Source organism: Gymnogyps californianus, chromosome 2 (assembly GCF_018139145.2).
Source record: "Gymnogyps californianus isolate 813 chromosome 2, ASM1813914v2, whole genome shotgun sequence".
In the NCBI taxonomy this organism is placed as follows: Eukaryota; Metazoa; Chordata; class Aves; order Accipitriformes; family Cathartidae; genus Gymnogyps; species Gymnogyps californianus.
In genome coordinates, this window is record NC_059472.1 from 122,097,979 (window position 1) to 122,118,533 (window position 20,555).

The 20,555-nt window shown below is 43.7% G+C and overlaps 1 protein-coding gene across 1 annotated transcript in view; it reads right to left on the reverse strand.

Moving 5' to 3' along the window:
* The window catches only part of CMTM7 (CKLF like MARVEL transmembrane domain containing 7), a 29,993-nt gene extending 12,288 nt beyond the window's left edge, over positions 1 to 17,705 (reverse strand). Inside the window, 2 exon segments of the mRNA XM_050892648.1 lie at positions 17,545 to 17,654; positions 17,657 to 17,705. Of these exon segments, the coding sequence (XP_050748605.1) occupies positions 17,545 to 17,654; positions 17,657 to 17,705 (159 nt within the window).
* Between the last annotated feature and the right edge of the window lie 2,850 nt (positions 17,706 to 20,555).

Genomic DNA, 20,555 nt, shown 5'->3' on the forward strand with positions numbered 1-20,555 from the left:
TTTCAAGGATGTTAATGGGAGATGGGACATGGGCTGGGAGATCTGATCTTCACAACAAAGAAGGGCCAGGTGTTATGCTGCTGCTGCCTTTAAGTGATGAGGGCAAGGCTCAAGACCCTTTTTCCCCTGTGCTATGACACCACTCACTCAATGTGCCAGGCATGGGACAGGCCAACCAGTCACACCCAGGGCTGGGAGGTGAGAGAGGGGCTGCAGCAGCGCAATTTGTGTCCCAGCCATATGGGAAATGTAAGGTGTGATCCAGTTATATGTCTCGTGCTCACAGCAAGGATCACCGAATCACAAAATGGTTGAGGTTGGAAGGGGCCTCTGGAGGTCATCTTGCCCAACCCCCCTACTCAAGCAGGAACACCTAGAGCCAGTTGCCCAGGACTGCGTCCAGCTACGTTTTGAATATCTCCAAGGATAGAGACTCCACAACCTCTCCAGGCAACCTGTGCCAGTGTTTGACCATCCTCACGGTGAAAAAAGTGTTTTCTGATGTTCAGACTGACTTTCATGTGCCCACTGCCTCTTGTCCTGTCACTGGGCACTATTGAGAAGACTCCAGCTCCCTGTTCTTCACTCCCTTCCATCAGGTATTTATACATGTTGGTGGGCTCCCCTGAACCTTCTCTCCTCCAGGCTGAACAGTCCCAGCTCTCCCAGCCTCTCCTCCTGTGGAGGATGCTCCAGAACCTTCATCATCTTTGTGGACCTGTGCTGGACTCACTCCAGTAAGTCCACGTCTCTCTTGTACTGGGGAGCCCAGAACTGCACACAGCACCGCAGATGTGGCCTCACCTGTGCCGAGCAGAGGGGAAGGATCTCGACCCACTGGCAACACTCTTGCTAAAGCAGCCCAGGATGCTGTTGGCCACCTTTGCCACAAGAGTGCATTGCTGGCTCGTGGTCAGCTTGTTGTCCACCAAGATCCCAAGGTCTTCTCTACAGAACTGCTTTCCAGCCAGTCAGCCCCCAGCCTGCACTGGTGCAGGGGCTTACCCTCAGATATCCCCGGATGCAGGACTTGGCATTTCCCTGTGTTGAACTTGTTGGGATTCCTCTCTGTCCAGCCTGTCAAGGTCCCTCTCCATGGCAGCACAACCCTCTGGCTCATCAGCCACTCCTCCCAGTTTTTTTATCATCTACAAACTTGCCGAGGGTGCACTCTGCCCCATCGTCCAGGTTATTAATGAAGATGTTGAACAGTACTGGCCCCAGTATTGACCCCTGGGGTATACCACTAGTGACTGGCCTCCAAGGACCTTGTACCACAACCCTCTGGGCCTGGCCATTCAAACAGTTTTTAACCCACCTCACGGCCCCCTTACCTAATCCATGCCCTGTCAGCTTCTCTATGAGAATGTTATGGGAGACCATAATCTTACTAAGATCGAGGTAAACAACATCCACCACTCTCCCCTTGTCCACCAAGCTAGTCACCTCATTACAGAAGGCCGTAAGGCTGGTCAAGCATGATTTCCCCTTTGTAAATCCATGCTGACTATTCCTGATCACCTTCTTGTCCTTCATGTGTTTGGAAATGCTTTCCAGGAGGATTTTCTTCATCACCTTCCAAGGGACTGAGGTGAGGCTGACCAACTTCTAGTTCCCTGGATCTTCCTTCCTGCCCGTAGACATGACATCAATCTGTTCAGAATGGCACACTTTCCTTCTGTACCTCTCAGGCTAGAGAGGATAGGAAAGGACTGGACAAGAGTGATAAATTCTCTTTCCCTGTGCTATAAAATGCTACTTGAAGTGTTCCCTGGAAATGCTGTTCCTTTTAAAAAATCAGCTGTTTTCCTCCCTGTTTCTTCTTATCCCTGTCAAAGAATGAGCATCTGAAGTCCATTGGCCGTTGATTACACCCAGTAAAAAACAAGGAAAATGTGTATCAAGACTTCAAGGAAGTCAATCTTCCACCGCAGGAAAATTCAACACCTTCTTAAGGAAAGGAGAGGAATCATGCCTTTGTATTATGAAGAGATTATATACAGGAGGAAGATCCAACTTCCAATTACTGGTAAGGCAAATGCACACTGGAGAAAAGGCCCATGGCATTAGGCCCAGATGCCGTTGTACTCCTGATTTCAGATGGTTTGAATTCCACCTAACTCCCTGCACTTACTCTCGGCTGGCTGTAGTCCTGCAGATGCAATGAGGCTGCAGAGAAAGCTCGGCTCCAAACATCCTAGCTTCACAGGAGTGGACTGGGCATGATGCTGGGACCAAGAGCAAGCCAGCAACACAATTCTCAGCCTCTCTGGTGGCTAGATCCCCCTGCGGTTTCCAGTCCTGTGGTCAGTCACATGGGCCACCGTGAAACTGCCTAAGAGCTGCATGCATCTCAGTATTAATAGGCTGGACTCCCCTTCACTAACACAATCGTGCTGGAGTGTACCAGCAAAGATGGAAGAACCTGGACCAAGCCAGCAAGTTCAAAGCAGCTTAATAGAGAATAACCTGCTCCAAGGAAGGGGCAGGCAGAAGTACATGCCCACCAGTCAAGAGATTACAGATACAATTTTCCTCACTAGTGCCCTGAGGGTAATGAAGGAACCATAATGTAAGAAAGGACTTCTTTTGCTCTCCACGTACCCACAGGCCAGCTGGTACCACTAAGCATTTTCTGATCATGTGGTAGAAGACTGTAGTTTATCTGACCACAGAACAATTTTATAACCCAGGAATCAATCTGTGCAAGTGCTTTGTATGATCTTTTTCTACTGTCCTGCTTTAATGGATGTAATAAATAAAGCTCTGGCTTTATTACCAATACTTAATTCTTTTGTAACATTTGGAGAGAACTAAATTTTCCTCAGACACAGCTACCTGCACAAACATAAATCCAACATGATCTCCAATATTGACAAGAACCTACTCTAAAGGAAAGCCTAATGTTCTGAGCATGAGAGACACATTTCCACAGACAAACACTGACACAACAAGGGAGGAACTGAATGTCACTGACTCTTGAATTTTGACCTCAGTTTTGTAACCATCTTACTGTCTGAACTTCAGTAAATCATATATTTCACTGCTTCAGCTCCCCCATTCGCCAAATGAGGACTAACAAAGACTTCACATGCATTGTGCTAGAGTTTTTCACCTTCAAAGCACTTTAGACATGCAAAATAAGGCAAAAATGTTGAGGACCACTAATAAACCTCCAGGTCAAGATGACTGTTTTCCTTTATAGTGTGAATGAGAATAGATGCTCACTAAAAAAAACCGCAAACCCACAACATCCCCCCCCCCCCCCCCCCCCCCCCCCCCCCCCCCCCCCCCCCCCCCCCCCCCCCCGCAAAAGCCCAAATCAACAAACAATAGATCACAGATGTAACAGACAAGCATGGGTGAAAATATGTGTGGGAATGACTCTAAAACATCCAAGGAGGAAGTCACAGAACAGGTAAAACAGTAGGAAAAGGTTGGTCTTTTGGGGGTTGCTTTTTGGTTGATTTGTTGCCATTACACCACACAAGATAAACAAAAATGAGAGTCCTAGCTCACTGTAAAATGAGAATTGGTATTTATTTCCTGACTGTCACTTATTTACTAACAACATGTGTTGCAAAAAAACTACCACACACAAGACATTGCAAATAAACTGTTTTCTAACTGGAAGCGTAATCTTTAATGCTAAGGCTACTTTACTATTCAACCTCTTGACCATTTCTGACTGTTTTGTGCCGCACATTATCACCCACCCATATCCAGCTGTTCTTTCAGAATTCTATTATGACTGTGAAGTAAGGCTTACCCTTTCCCACTGTGCCTGCACAACACCCCATACAGTGGTGATGTACTGGGTGGGGGTGGGATAGACTAACTGCCTTAACAACTCGCATGGCGCTGTGCTTTGCATTTGTGGTTAAAACAGTGTTGATAACATCAATCTTTTGGCTGCTGCTGAACAGTGCTTGCACAGCAGCAAGGCTTTCTTTCTCTCTTCTCCCTCCCCTCACCCCAAAGCAAGCAGGCTTGCAAGTAGGCAAGACGCTGGGAAGGGACACAGCCAGGACAGCTGGCTCCAACTGACCAAAGGGATATTCCAGACCACATGATGTCGTGTTCAGCGATAAAAGCTCAAGAAAAGGAGGTATAAGGGGAAATGTTTGAGGCTATGGCGTTTGTCTTCCCAAGCAACCATTACACATGCTGAGGTCCTGCTTTCCAGGAAGTGGCTAAACACCTGCCTGCTGATGGGGAGTAGTGAATGAATTCCTCTTTTTGCTTTGCTTGCTTGTGCAGCTTTTGCTTTCCTTATAAAACTGTCATTATCTCGATCCATGGGTCTTTTCCCCTTCCTTCTATTTTCTCCCCATTCTGCAGGAGAGGGGAGTGAGTGACAGGCTGGGCCGGTGTTTGGCTGCTGACTGAGGTTAACCCACGGCAGGTGGCCTGCTCCTTGCCTGGGACTTCTAGCTGCTGCAGTAGTACAAAGAACGATATTAAACATTTTCATTGCAGAAAGGAACTGAACGTGGTTTTTGCAAATCCCAAGATCATATACTGAACTGACAGGCTGAAACTGCTGTCTTACTGTGTAACTTTTAACTATGGATAATAATTTTCTTTTTCTATATAGAAATAAGATGTGAAATGCCAGCTAAACTGCAGGGAGGAAAGATAATGTCGGTAAGAAGCAAAATTGCCTCAAGATGCCCAGTTCTAGAGAAATACTATAACTCTTATCTCAAAGATTTACCATAATACTGTGACACACACATTGTCATGTATAATCCACCCAGCAGCATTATCTTTTCATTGAATTATTTTGCCATGCAATGTATAACCACATTCTTGCTTTTTTCAGAATATTTTCTTTTTTTCTTGACTGTACTCCCCTCTGCTACACTCTCTCGTAAGAAGTTGTACTATGACTTTTTGTCTCCAGTGTTTTCTTTCCTTTCCTTTCCTTTTTTCCTGCTCTTTATTCCCCTTTCCTCTTCTTTCCCTACATTACACTCCATATTTCTTCTCCTTTATATCTCTCATTCTCTCCCATCCAAATTTCCCTTTATACATGCAAACGCACCATAATTCCCTCTTTTAATGTTTCCTAGCTATCTTCCCCAGTCCCTTGCATCAGGACATGCGTTGCAATTAGCTAACTAAAAATTAGCACTATTCGGGGGAAAAAGGCCAGGGGACAGGATTCAGCATAGTACTACACCTGTACAAAGACTGTAGGCAGCAGCTCTAGTTTACCAGTCTCCAGTTGCTAGTTGGCAATACTTGAAAGTGCTTTTCCTTTCCATCCTTCTCTGACAATTTAACCCTCTAGAAGACAGAAACAGCTTTTTTTTTTTCCTCCTGGATGCTGTAAAACAGCATTGAGAGGAGAGCTTCTCCATTGCACTTGCTGGAGCACTGATGAACCTTAGCACTGCTTTAATGTCCCTCCTCCTGAATCTGAAAAGAGGAGGACCCTGAGAAGTATCCATGAAATTGATAAAAACTGGTTGATTTCCACTCTCTTAAAACTTACCCAAGTTCTTGTGCAAGCAATAGTACAGAAACTGTCTGTCTACATATTTGGAGCAAGGGACAGCACTGACTCATATCGTTTTATCACAGCCTTTTTTAAAAAAAAAGATAATAAAAGTGAAATGCTTTTTGTATTTGAACGAAAAAAAGTCAAAGTTTCCAGCTTGTGACACCAGCCAAGATAGTAAGTGGAATTTTCCATCCCTAAGCGAGCCAATCAGGATAACCATGCCCTGGAGAAATGTCACTGACTGCAGCTGTACATTTCCGAATGTTACACCTCAACACAGTGAAGCAACACCCATATGTTATTAACTACATATTTCTGGACAGAATAAAACAATTTTTTTGAACAGCTTCCCAAAACAGAAAGATGAGCGAAACGCAGGCCAGGGTTACAATTGTAGTTCATGCCATACTGGTTCAGTTAATTTAAGCAACAACGTTGACTGCTGCTGTAATTGAGATTTCCTTCTTCCAGGGCAGTGTTGGAAATGTGAGGTGTAACAGCCAAACCCCTACCAGAAAAAGAAGATTAAAAAAACAGTCCATTTAAAACTTCACTAATGACAGATGAAATCAGCTGCCTTCAAGTGCATGGTTCTGTGAAGCAGTCAGTCTTTGGTTGCACAATAATCTCTCAGCCCCTGCGTCTGGGCAGATTTCCTTCTTGTCTGGCTGCTTTGCTAAAATAAGGAGGCTGCCTGGCCTCTGATAAGTGACTTCTCTTGTGCATCACCATCCACAGGCTACTTATTGAAGATAAAAATGGTGGGAAGGTGAGAAAAGGTGAAATAATCTTATTCAGACTCTCTACGACTCAGATAAGAGGACAATCCTAAGTACAAGCGAGTGGTATTCTTTATCTATTAATAAGTTATCTATCTCCTCAGGCACAGGCCTCAGTGGTAGAAAAGGATGTGGGGTAATCACAGAACCAGCATATGAATGACATTATTAAAGAGCCCTTGTTACAGGGTGTTAGCCATGATCATTAAAAAGGCAATTCTTTGTAATGACTAGCTACAATTAAGTCCTGCCTACCACTGATCACAGTGTATGCAATACTTCAATCCCACCACTGCCAGCTTAACTAGCTCCCTGCCTCAATCTCCACAGCTGCCTGCACCACCACTGCACCACACTGAAAGACACCATACAATGCTGTACGTTTTTAACTGAAAGCTGAGAACTTTACAGTTATACAGCAAAGAATATGCTATATTCTCATCAGGCAGTGAATTAATTAAAAAACCCCCCACAATACAAGTTTGTTACTTGTACTTTGTTACAACCTCATAATTTTATTTCTTTTCTCTCCAATCCAATATTAACAGTTTTGTTTTAAAAATCAACTTAAATTTAAAACATTTCAACTGTAAAAGCATTATCAGTAAGTTTTTCCAATCCACATAAAAGATGCACACACAACACTCAAAATACTGCAGCAATGTAAGTGATAATTGAGTAACATTGCACAAGAGCCATATTCAAGTCACAAACAATTCCCAAAACACATAAAATTCATTGCAAAACAGTATTAATGGCACAGCTGACTTTTAGCATGTCTGCAAAGGATAGAAACAGAATTTTAAATACAGCAAATGCCCTAGCAGGGTTTTAACTCTGGGAAACACAGCTGCTTTCCCTCTAACTCTCAAAGAGGTGCTTATGTCTTTCTAGACACCTGCAATGACTAAAGGTACTACTCTGGACAAAGCCCCAAGACCCCTATACTTTGCGAGCACGTAGCTTGTCCATCTATTAATAAGGGATTACTTCTCTGTACAGGCAGCAGCCCCCATGTAACAGCTAGCCTCCCACCCACTCCAGTGGTCTCTCCGCCTCAAATCAAGTCCTAATCCCCAAACCATAGATGAACCTGATGTTTCAGGTAAGAGCAGGGACATATCCTCTATAATTGGTTTTCTCTGTAGATGCACAGATACAATCACTGGCTCAGCCTGTGCTCTCTGCCCCCCTCCCAGCTAAGGCACTGGTTGTGGTGCTTGTTGGGAACCTGTGTCCCACACCACCAAGCCAGTTGCCCATTTAGAAAAATACTACCTGATTGCTGCTGAAGCACGCGTGCATGCGGCTCCTGCTGTAATTCACTCCACTGTAGAAGACCATCTATCTTGCATGGTAGGGAGAATCCCTATATCACAACTCAGAAATTATAGGAAGTAAAAAACATTGTAAGAGACTTGAATCTCCAGAGTCCTCTAGTAAAAAGTGGAGGATCTGGTGATAGCAACCAAAAATGTAGGGATTAATATAACCAAATCTCTGCAGATTCAGAAATTGCACAGCAAGCTGTGATTGTTATTTCTCTCCTCTGCAAGGCAAGCACTTCCAACATCTAGATCCTCCTGGAGAGCCATGTTAACTGTTCTCTCGGTCTGGTAAACCCAAGAGTCAGACAGAATGACAGGAGAAGACAGTCCACAGTGTGGGTAGGTTTGTGTAAACAGAGAAAGACTGCCTCAAGCGCACAAGGTACCTCTGAGGCAAGAAAAAGAAAAGAACCCAGAGAAGAGAACTGTACGCCAACAAAAGTGGGTTTGGTAGAATCTAAAAATTAAGAGGTTTGAGCTGTCTTAAGGAATGGCAGAAAAGTGGCTCTCAATGGCAGAAAGGAATCCAGCAATGACGTAGAGGAATATATATGCTTATGGAGGTACAAAGACACCTAAGGTATGTAAACATTGCTGAAGAACTTTGTCCTTTGAGGCTGTTGCTGCAAAAGCAGCAACAGAGTTCACCAATCCTGGGTCTGGAGAGGGAGCCCTCCTTGGGGGCAGGAGATTGCCCACCTCACCTGCCATACTTCCTTTTAGTTGGCTGGGAAGAAGAGCTCCTTGAAGGAGCAAGGCACCTCTGAAACCACTGCTCTGAACCATTCTCAGATATATTGTTTGGGTTGTTCGTATTGTTTGCCCTTTAAATAGTCGATAAAGTCCCATATTGTCAGTAATATACAATATAGAAAGAGCTTAATCCTTACTTGTGAGCTATAGAGCTCTTGTAGATAAAGTTCAAGGCTGTCTAAAAATGGATTTACCAACCATGCATGGCAATACCACCTACAGAGAAGGAGTCCACGTTGGCTGACCAGCCAAGCCTGGCTCAGACTGGCTGGCTGCTTGAAGCCCAGGGTACACACTGTTTATTATTAACAGACACCCACAAACTGCACAGCAAGCTGCAACATTTCCCCCTTGACCTGGATATCCAATACATATACATATCTAACAGCATACAGCTACTTAAAACTCAAATAGGAACATATAACACAAAACCCGTACCTCATGGCAACGATCATTCTAGTAACCTATCAAACTAGATGCACAAAAAATAAAAAACATATGCAATCTCATCTTCCTGAAAGTTGTTACTGAGATAAGGAATACCTTGCAAACTGCTCAGTGAAGTCTCAGTGCCTATGCCTGCTAACCCTCAGCAAGTAATCTGTTCGTCACTCGCCCTTACAGATGCTGCTCACAACACGACCCGTCCTCATTGTCTGAGGCATTTATTGCTTGACTGATTCAAATCTTCAGTTAACACCTGCCGTATCTCTCCCTGCCCCAGAGCACACCACACTGACATCTGGCAGTCGCACAGACAGCAGTTAAAAAGTTCGTATCTCTCACCTCCAGCAAAGGCTTTGTTAGCCATGGCAACACAGCCTTGAGCAAGGTCTCCTCGAACACAAGGAGGACTTGTTTACATCACCACAGTCCACGTTGTTAGCTGTGCTGGCACATCATAATTTTTATCAGGAAAAAACAGGTGAGAGTTCCCGAAAATGCTAACATCATGAAAATTTCCAGACCAACTGGCATCATCACAACCTGGCTGCTGGATCAGACCGGGCCTCAGCACACAAAAGAACGACCTTTTCTAAGTGCAAACACTTGATGCTTGGCAAAGTGCCAGAGAAGTGAAGGGCAATGAATGAGCGGGAAAAATGAGAATAGATGAGATTTCCCAGTGGCACTGTCACAACTGACAGCTTTCAGTGACCGCCTGGAGACCAGCAGGCCTCTCAAACACGCTGGGACAGCACTCCTGTGCCTACTAGGAAGCTTCACTCAAGCAATCTACAAAAGGCTCAATTAGCCAGCAGGTGACAAGCAGCAACTGGGGACTGTGTTTTTCCCAAACAGGTAAGAGAGCTCTTGAAGTGGCCTTCCCAGAGCGTGATTACAGACTTGCGGAAAGTATGCTAAGTCGTTCTGTAGTTCTGCAGCTGCTGCTGGTCATCTCAGGTTAACAGCATACTTCTCTCCCAGCATTCAGTACTTGTTTCTTGAACTCACTAATGGCTTTTTTTAAAAAAAACAACAAACCACCACAAACATTCTAAGAAAATTCCCCCTTGAAGCAGCTTCGCAATCTTGTCATCATTGCACTTCCATTTTCCTTAAGGGAAGCTGTGAGCAGGAGAGGAAGCCGTAAGCATTGCAGCTGCTGCTACTGTTGCAAGAACAGCAGCCAAATTTGCTTTGGCTTTGAAAGCTGCAGTCACCTAGCTTTGACCAGTCAGACACATCTGTACTTACCATTACATTCATCAAATTACCAGCATCGCAGTGCAGGGAGTTGTTTCAGCCGTGATGATCCCTTAAGAATCTGAGTTATGCAAAAAAGAGGAAGCTCACAGGTGGGTGAAAGGAAATCACAGCAATTTTAGAGTTTGATCTCTGTGTACAGAAAGTAGCAATTTCTGGCTGCTCTATACTTTACATCTCACCACAAAATAGGAGGACAAGTCCACAGCGCACATGATGTGACAACAGCACAAAGGATACAACTCAGCCGCAGTACTGTGCGAATACCTCACAAGGACTCCCCAGGGAGGGGAGCGGAGGAAACACTTACTCATAGTAAGCAAACACTGTCTGGCTTTGGGGGACAATACTCCATTACCCCGGTAATGCACAGCAGGTACCTAAGAGAGCCTCACGGTCAGGTATACTGCCCTCACTGAGGTACAGCCACAGCTTTACTGGATCACAATGAGACACAACAGATCGTTCCAGCATCTACAGCCCTGGAACTCACTGAAGGATGCTTGGCAAGATGCTCTTTATCATTTATAGGCTCCAAGGAGATGGAGACTGCACTTGAAAAGAACCGATCCCCTGGTTTCTGTTTCTCTGTGGCAGAAGAGGATGTTCAAAGGGACACTATCTCCAAAGACAGTGAAGAAAGGGAAAACACCACACTTGCATGTCTTAAAGGAAAGTCACAAAGCAGTAAGAATCCATGCTTTTCCCCCCATCTTATTATCCACAGACACCATGTACATCTGATTAAGATTTTTAAATGGCATTTGCAAATCTAACTTCCTGTAAAACAAATGTGCCAGGAAACCACTGCCAATACTTCACTCTGCTCTTTCAAGCATACTAAACATGTCTCAGGTGATGTGGTAAATTTCTAGGCTTCATTTCCTTTTTTTTTTGTTTCACAAAATGTATTTGCTAACCCTTGTTCAATCACGTCTATACAAAGAGCACTACATGCACTCAGGTTGCTAATGAATGTATCGCAACAAATCCTAATGGATGGGTCAAATGAGCAATGCAAGATAGCTCCAACTTTGTGCTTTTAGGAAGTCTCTTTCAAGCTACAAATAAAACATTCACTGACACATTCAGAACAGAGATTCCCTAGTGTTTAACAATGACTATAATTGTCTTTTTACAAAATGTACTGGAGCTGATTTTTTAGCCTCTTAGAGCAGTTTCAACATCAGAAAAATTACTAGTTTCTTTTTTGCTGAAAGAGATAGAAATTAAAACAGATGGTACAAAACCTTCCCCTGCCCAAGAGAAGAAGAAAAAGGACTACATTCTCAGCTTGTGGTTTGAAGCACATGGAACCACTTCAGACTTATGTAGTTCCTGCCCTTATATGCCAGACACTTGCTCTTGCTGACAGTAGTCTCTATGGCTGCACTGTTCTCTAAAAACTCTTACAGAAAAAAGAAAACCGAAGGAAAGCTGAAGTAAAGCTACACCAGTTCCCTGGTTTGGTTTACTCCGTAACCTTGTGAACAGCTGCATCACTGCAGCTGAGAACAGCTGCATGGAGGTGAGACAGAAAGGGAAAATTCCTTAAACTGGTGTTGCTTGTGAAGTTTTGTCTCATCACATAAAACTGTGTCAGCCTACCACCAAGCACTCCCTGGTTAACACACAGAGAACATACTGTTTGCTCCCAGCTCTTACGCAAATACCTGGGCAGAAACTGTAAAGTGGCCACCCAAAGCAAAGGCATGGAAAAAATACAACTGGCCAAGCCAGCCTGTTTCAGTGATCTCAGAGTGGAAATAACAGGACTTCCCAGACCTATTGGTTTTAATTAGTGGGCTTGGACATTCCTCACTGAAGTGCTCCTGCTTACTTTGGAGGCATCTAAGACTTAGATAATTTTTTTCTCTCTTTGCTCAGCATGCCAAGCAAGGTCCTTTTATTGCACCTTCTAGCAGAACAACAAAAATAATTAGCAGCTACAACACATAGCTCTGACCTTGGCCTGAAAATAACTTTGCTGCTAAAAAACACGTCCCATTTCTTATTGCTTAGCCAGTAGTTTATCACATAGTTGGAGACTGAAGACACCTGCACATTCTTGGGGTGGTTTTCCTCAATTATTATTTTCTTTGCAAACATAAAATGCCTCCTGCATGCCTCAAAATAAGACTTTTTGTATAATATGTCATGACATCAGTGATAGCTATTAGAGCATTATTTTTCATGTTTTCTGTTATCAGCCAGATGAAAAGTCAAGCAGAACACAGAACTGTTTGAATCTAGGCTTTGTGGGTTAGCATCCGGCAACTTTCACCAAGCATGTTACTTCTGGCCATTATTTTCCTTTGGAAGAACTATAGACAGAGCGATAGTAGGGGAAAGTTGAAAGTGCAGTCTACACAGGACCCAGAGACAGGCTTACAGTTTCAGCATCTCTGCATATCACCACAATCCCTCTCTTCTGACTGAGCAGCATTATTACCGTACAGGCAAAATCATACATCACTGATGCGCTGCTGCAAAGAATTAGATATTTTACTTCAATCACCTCCATGGACAGAAAGATGTTTCAGGCTCAAAATCAAGTTAGAAGATTGAGTAGCTCTCAAATCATTCCAAGCATCATTTGCTTTTGTGAATTTCCTTTTCCCGTATCAACGGTTTTGATTAGGAATTGTTTTCTTCCACTAACAGATTTTGCTTTCTTTTCATATTTTAACTTCTTCTCAATTTAGCTCCCCAGTAAATTTGTCTGACATCATCCAACACATTCAGAAATTGATCTTGGTTCCAGCAACCTAACTACCAGCATTTTCTAGCTTTCAGTGTTAGGTGTATTAATATTCTCTTGAATACTATCATTCAACTGTATGTTAGTATATGAATAAACCACAGAGGTTTCAGCGCACTTCAAAGTTACTCAGAATTACAGACTGTCTTGTTGGCCATTCACTTGTCAAGTATGTAATTGCTTTTGTCAAGACATACTTTGGAAATTAAATAGATACTCAGTAGTAAAGCTTTAACTATTGCCTTAGCATTTTTAACAAGTTAAAATGATGTTGTTAAGTCAACTTCTATTGAGTTTATCCTTTTCTACCTTGCAATTGTTTGTAAATTTTTTCTTCAGCCTTGAGAAGATAATTTTGATTTTCTTCTCTTCTGTCTGGTGAAACTGCTCTTTCCTGGTTCATATTGAGCTGAAAGAATCAGCACTGTTTTTAGCTTAAAACACCCTGTATTCTGAGGCTGTGCTTACTGTGCCAGAACTATTGTCCACTCAGTAACAACAGTGTTATTGTGGGAACAATCGCCTTCTGCCTGAACTGTGGTCAAAGTTAGCTTGGCCCAACTGAAGGAGGTGAAAGAGAGGCAAATAAGGCCATGGACCACCTCTACACCTCTCAGAGTCCAGAAACAAGGAACAGTCCAAGAACAGTTTGAGAAACCTGAGAGACATACACAAGCATGTCCTGTGCCGTGATGGCTCTCCTTCTGCAAGCGAGCTCTCAACACTTCTTTTCTCTCTTCAGTCTGTATTGGTCACACTCTTGCAAATCTCTGCATCAGACACTTTGGCCAGGTGATACAATCACAACCATTCCTACCAGCCAGCTGCCTAAGATGGCGGGATACCTATATAGGCTCCACTGTCAAACATAGGCTGTGCTGGAAGCAGGACCTAGTCCAATACAGTGTCTGTGGCATCCTCCAGACTTCAGCTGTAAAAATACAAAAGGCACATAAGGGCTCCACAAGAAATTCAGCTGGATCAGACTTGTTTCAATCTATGAACACTGCCACTTGAGCCACCCTGGTGACAATATGGATGCAAATTCATACCACTGTCTCTAATGGCACAGGATGCCTCAAAAGGCTTCCAAGAACCCATCTACTGAGAACTCACCAAGCTAAGTAATGTACGTTCCTAGAAAGTCTTACAATAAAACAAGCCAGCAGTAGGACATGACACAGACAATGTCTGAGCATGGACACAGAGCAAACGTGCTTCAAACAAATCAGCACGGTTAGCGTGGCATACTGAAGATTGCCACGTGTCGATTTTGCCAAGCTGGCTAAAATTCAAGTTATTTAGCTTCTCTGGTACAAGTGTATTTTGCACACTGATACACATCCACTAACACACCTACTTAGTACACTGCTGCTATAGAACCAAGGTGGTCACAATGGGATCCTGCATGTATCCCTGTGAATATAAGAGATCTTGGCAAAACTGCAAATACAAACAAAAAGGAAAAAAGAAAAGAAAAGAAAAAGAAAAAGCTATATTAATCACCATCAAGTTAAACCAGTTGAAGTGGGTTAGATGTTGAAGATACTTCTAACTTCCTGTTAAAATCAGAGCATCAATTCAGACTGGATTTTGAAAATGGAGCCCCTACTAACATTAGTAATACACATGCAAAACAGCTTTCAAACTGTCTTACTGCCATGTAAAACACACAAGTCACAGAACTATGTTTTCTCCTCCATTTTATTTTCAAAATATTTACAGACCATTCCCTAAGCATTGGAAAGCCAGGAACTCTGCATAAAATGCATTATCTTTTCAAAGCTATAATAATTCTGCAAGGTTAAAGAAATTCTCTAGCAAAAAAGGAATTTGTGTAGGCTTCCAGGCAAGAAACACAAGAAACTTCCTAATTTCATTCTATGCTAGACACCATAGCACCCAGAATTTGAAGAGAAAGCACTGGTAACATGTAGATAGTAGCAACAATTCAGTAATCATCAGATTGCTGCACAATGTCTTCATCTTGTCCAAGATTGCTGAGTTTTAGTTCTCGTGTTATGATCTTTCTTACAGAAGAACAGCTGTAACATTATCTTCTATTTCCTTCGTATAATTTCCATAGCTTATTGATGTCATCTATTAGAATTATTTCATGCACATATACATACAATCAATTTCTTTTTAGCTTGCAAGCACTGCAAACAGCCCTTAACATTACAGTAAATGATGAAATGTTTCTTTCTTGTTCTCTCTCATATCATTTACTTCTTGGTGAAAGGGATTGAGGAAGAAAGAGAAAACAGAAACAGTAATGTTCCCTCTTCATAACTGCAACCATTCAGAGGCCCAGTACGCAATTTAATGTGATATATGTCTAACCCAAAAGACCTTACCTTTGTCCTCTGCCAGCATAATGGTTCTCCTTCTTAGTAAGACCGCAGTCCCACCAGCCACATTAACACTAATGCAGGAATGTTTATAGATTTAGCATAATGAATTCTTTTCAAAGAAAGATACTGCAAACACTAGAAGAACTGAATGCTAATACAAATGGATCCATGGATATAGTGGAAATATTGAGAAGAGATAAAGGAGAGCTGCGAAAATATTTAGGTCTCCGTATTTTATTGGGTGCAGGAGTTAACGTAGAACCAACCTATCCTGGTTATTTCTACACACTACAGCACAAACGTTTAATTTTCTTAGGGAATTATTTGAGAAGACGACACTATCGTGATACCTTATTAAAAGAAGTTAATTTGGCCAAAGTTCCTTGGATACCTGAGGTAACTTTTACTGATGTGATTTACAGGCAAGCTGGAAAGCAGAAAAATGTAAGAAGGTGAAGCTGAAAGAGTGCTAAGGGGAACTAATTTACATTATTTTAACTTCTGTTGAAGTCACTGCAGAAAGCCACTAGCTTAAATTCTGATGAATGTGATATTGAACAGCATTGACAAAATATTACTTTATGTAAAGTATGTGAAGTATTACATAAAATTACATAATTTACATACATTACATAAAAATCTGTAAAGTATGTAAAGTATACACACACACTTTACATGTGCACCAAAACCTGAAATTTTTGCACAAACAAGCATGCTTGCGCTAGCTGTAAGATTCACACGTCATACCTGTAGTGACACCATAGCAGGATGGAGAGCAGAGAGGGCTAGGTATTTCTAGTCCATAAAAGGAACTGTTCTTTCCACAGTGGTGAAAGCAAAAGGATAAACAGACTTTTAGCTAATCAGCAAAGTGCAAGTCTACTGTTTTAGGACTACAGGTTCTTTTGCAATGCAGACACATGCTCAAAACAATGTCATTTGTCTCCTGAAAAAATACACCAGATCCACACAATGCTTTGGGAACAACCCAAGCCAAGAGAAGCCAGCAGACAACTGTTTGTATTCCTGCCGAACTGAACTCATAGTGAGGGACAACTCTGAGGTCTCATGAGCGCAGTACAAATGCTCAGCAGGTGCAGGTAGCCATGCCCAGTCACATTCAATTCCGTCTCTTGCTACCCAGGCTCATTTCTAAAGGCAGCTGATGGCTATAAATGAACTGGAAGAAATTGGGTGCCTTTTAAATAGAAACTTTAGGATCTGATATTACTCCATTGTAACCTAGAACAAAATGATTCCTAACTTTTAGTGTCAATTTAGGACTCTGTGGATGCTAATAACTTACACAGGTTAAAAAAACGACTAGACAAATAAATGCAGGGGGGGAAACAGGCATTGGGGGCTATCAAAAATGAACGCAACAACTCCACCATAGTATGTTGTCAAGGTGCAAGTTTTTGCAGGATGAGACTGTATGTAAGGAGGTATCACTACACGTCGTCTTACATGCTCTTTCCTAGCCGTCCGTCATTATTCACTGCTGTTACTGGAATTAAGCCGACAAATCACTCCATGGACTAAGAATAATTATGTGCCACAGAAATGAGAAAGAGCTTATCCATCTGTTAATCCTCTCCATATCTGGATGGAGCAAGGCTTCCTGCACTGAGCCAAGTGAAGGCACCAGCTCCGACCTTGGCAGCTCTCTGCTATCGATTTCTTCTGAATTTCCGCTTTTCAGCCACACGTCTCCCAAATCCCTCCCTGGGTCACTGGGGCAGTGCCTGGAGGTCTCTGACAGGGAGGGCGCAGGGCCAGCTGGACCGGCGGTCTCAGCCATGGTGCTCACCCTTACCAGCCCACTGTCGGCGCTGGCACTTGGCCCCGCTTTCTCCCAAAAACTTACCCATGCTACAGAACGAGGTGTTCCACTGGGGCCGGATGTGCCTTTCCACCACGGTGTCACCATTGTTATTAATGGCAAAAAGTTGTTAATACTAATAATTACCATCAGCTACCATTATCAAAGTAACACCACGCAGTACTTCGAGCAAGTAGCGTTAGCCCGGCCTCGCATACGCCCGTCTCACCAGAAGTGTGCATTGCTGCCTTAGGAAAACGCAAAGGCAGCTTCTGACAGACCTTAACACTTCGTTTTGCCGGAGGCACCGGGGCTTTTTCTTCTTCCCGCGAGCTGCGAGAGCTGAGGGGTAAAATCGCAGCGGCCAACACGGCAATGAGCTGCCACCCCAGCCCCGCCGCCCGACGACGCTCTCCCGACCCGCCGCCAAAAGAAACGCCCAGCAGCGGCGAGGGCGACGCCCGCGCGGGCCGAGGGTCCCAACGGCCCCAACGGCCCCAACGGCCGCCCCCCGCCCCGCTCGCCCCTTACCATCTGGGCCACCTTCAGCATGCCGGCGCAGGAGCGGAAATAGGCGCCGTCCATGAGCTCCGCGTCGGAGCCCGCTGAGGAGGAGGCGGCGGTGGCGGCCGGTGGGGCCGCGGTCCCCCGCTGCTCACCCCGGTGCGGATCACTCGCGCCCCGTGAGACATGGCTCCCTCCCGTGCTTCCCTCGCCGCCGCCCGGCCTGGGACAGGGGTACGGGACGGGGCGGGACGGCGACGACGGGGGGGGGCGGCGGCGCCCCGGGGCTGCCAGGGGCCGGGCGGAACGCGGCGCCTCCCCGCCCGCCCGCCCTCGCTCGCCGGCTGGCGCGGCCACGGGGCGGGGGCCACGGAGGGGGAGGGCGAGGAGAAGCCGCGGGGGTTTCCCGCGGGGGAGACGCCGCCGCAGCGGCGCAGGGAGGCGGAGGAGAAGCCGGGCCCGGGACGAAGCCCGGCAGCTGGGCGCAGGAGTCCTGCTGGGTCAGGCAAAGTGTTGCCATGCCGGGGCTCCGACCCGGCCCTCCCCCTGCACCTCCCCGGTCCGGCAGCCGCAGCGGGACGCCCGGCCGTCCCCGTTTTGCAGCTGAGTTACATGGAAATAGAGGCCGAAGCGAACATTTCCAAGCAGGGAGAGGGACGCCTCGCTGTACGCTGTGGGGTCCCGGGATGGGAGCTCCGCACTGAACCGGCCAGCACAGCGGTTAGTAGCTTTACTCCAACGGTGAAAGACCCCTCGGCCTGTCAAAGTTTGTCAGCGATGTTCTTTGGAGGGGAGCTGCTCCGGTGCTTCGCAGTGGAGGTACAGCTGCAAACAGCATCTTCCCGCACAACATTTATTCTCACCAAAAAACCCAAACCTTCTGATTCATGATCTTGTAAAACATTAATGCAAACATTTTAAGGGGCAGTGACAGGCAAAACTGTAATGACTGTCCAAATGTCTCAGCCCCATTGTTTGAATTAAATCATGCAGAAATACTAACAAAACTCAGCAAAGGAAGCTATATATTTCCTCAAGTTTAAAAATAACTTGTTTTGCTTTCTGACAAGTGAGGTAATAGCGGGCCTCTGAGCTGGGCATATGCCACTTTTATACTCATTAGAGTAGTAACCCCATATTCTGCTGCTCTGTTCTGCAGTTAGGATGCACATTCTGTTCATATTTAGTATTTAATAGCTCCTTCAGCAACTAAAATTGTCTTAGGAGGGAAGACAGGTAAGTTCAGATGATCTCCAACACAAATAAGAGGCTAGCGTAAGTAATTTACGAGGAAGACAGGGTTTGCCAGTGTAGGCAATGGTCTGTAATAGACTAAGCAATACATAATTCTGGGCTTCTATTAAGCCAGCTAGTAGTTGCAATAAAAGATATTAGCTGTCCCACCAAATTTTATCTCATGTCATTAGATATCAAAGCTACAATATTGCCAGTCTCCACAAAAGTAAAATGCTAGCTGCTGAGTTTTGGTTTTGTTTTTTTTTTAAACAGCTGCTTCTTTTTTTTCTTCCTCTCCTTACAGTTCAAGTTCAGAAGCACGCACATTAATAGCTTTCTTGCAAGCCCTGTGGAGGAAAGTTCTAGTAACTTCTGTACTTCCTATTAAATATATTTTTCTTACCCGCTGATTCAGCTTCTTTAGTTCTTAACTTCTTTTGAAGTTGTGTATATGACTGGGGCCCTGCTGATCTGAGTTCAGCCCAGTGAAACAGAAATACCTTTAAATTAATACAAGTAGAATAACACTCGTATTTTCTACTCAGAAATACAGGCATCACCTGTAAACCACTGGCACAAAGTCAGTCTGAATTTGAAGTTTTTATTACAGTTCTCATGCTATTTACTTCATCTTGCTAAGTGCATCATGTATGATGATGGTAAGAGGTACTGACAACTCCTTAATAAATGAAATTTGACGGCCATAAGTTGACAAAGTATCCTTATGTATGTGGGTGACATTTTTCAGAGAGACTGTCTGAAACAAGTTATTTATAATGTCGAATACCTTCATTTTGCAAGTTGATTAGCATTTTGTTTATTCTGCTAAATATCTGTATTAAGAATTTCGCTAATTATTTCATCACTTACCAGTTGTTCTTTTAAATAAGGTTTCTTTCGATCTTATGAACACTAAGCAATGCCTGCAGCCACAAATCTTGTTTTAATTGTTACATGATAAGCCACAGCTAGCTTATCTTCTTTATCAGTATTAGAATATACAAAGGCGTAAGTCCTAGTTTGCAAATCAGTATTTAAGGCTAACGTGCTGGAAGAAACAGATAACCTTTTGGGTGCTTATGCCTTTCTTCAGGCCTGAAATAGGAGGAGCAAACTTCAGAAGTAATTCTCAGCTTGTACTGATTCCTCCAATTTTAACTAGATATTCAGAACAGTTGAAAAACAGACAGTTGGTACCTGGGGAACAGCTGAGAAATGAGACAGATGAGAAAGAGCATGGGAAGTAAGATAATTATCTTTCTAAAAGGAAAGAGCAAGGCAGATAAGTTATGGTTTGTGAAAAAAAGCAAGGCCAAGCATAAAGCAAATTTCTGTCTAGTACGTATTTTTTTAAATTCAGAATTAAGGATTCAACTCACAGATTTGCCTTTGGAAGACATTCCACACATCTTCCCTTGAGGATCAGCGCTGAAGACCCAGAGAGGTGGTAGATATTTTGCCAGAATCATTCCTTATCTGGTAATAGTGTGGTTTTGTCCTTCATTAATGGGTTTCTTCTGACACGTAGCACACAGTTTCCATGACAGTTTTTAGTAAACTGGATGAAACATACTACTCTCCCTTAGCTCTACTCCCTCTTACTACCTCTATCCACAAATGCTGTCTGGGTTATGACTTTAGACCAGACCATCAGAGTTACCACAAAATCATGAAACATTTGTGCAAACATAGTCACATTCTTTGGATTTAAGATAGGTACATCAAATATAATTTAAGAAATAATTTCTATTACTACAAAAGCGTTTTTACTGATGAGAAATCACTGATGAGATTTTAATTCT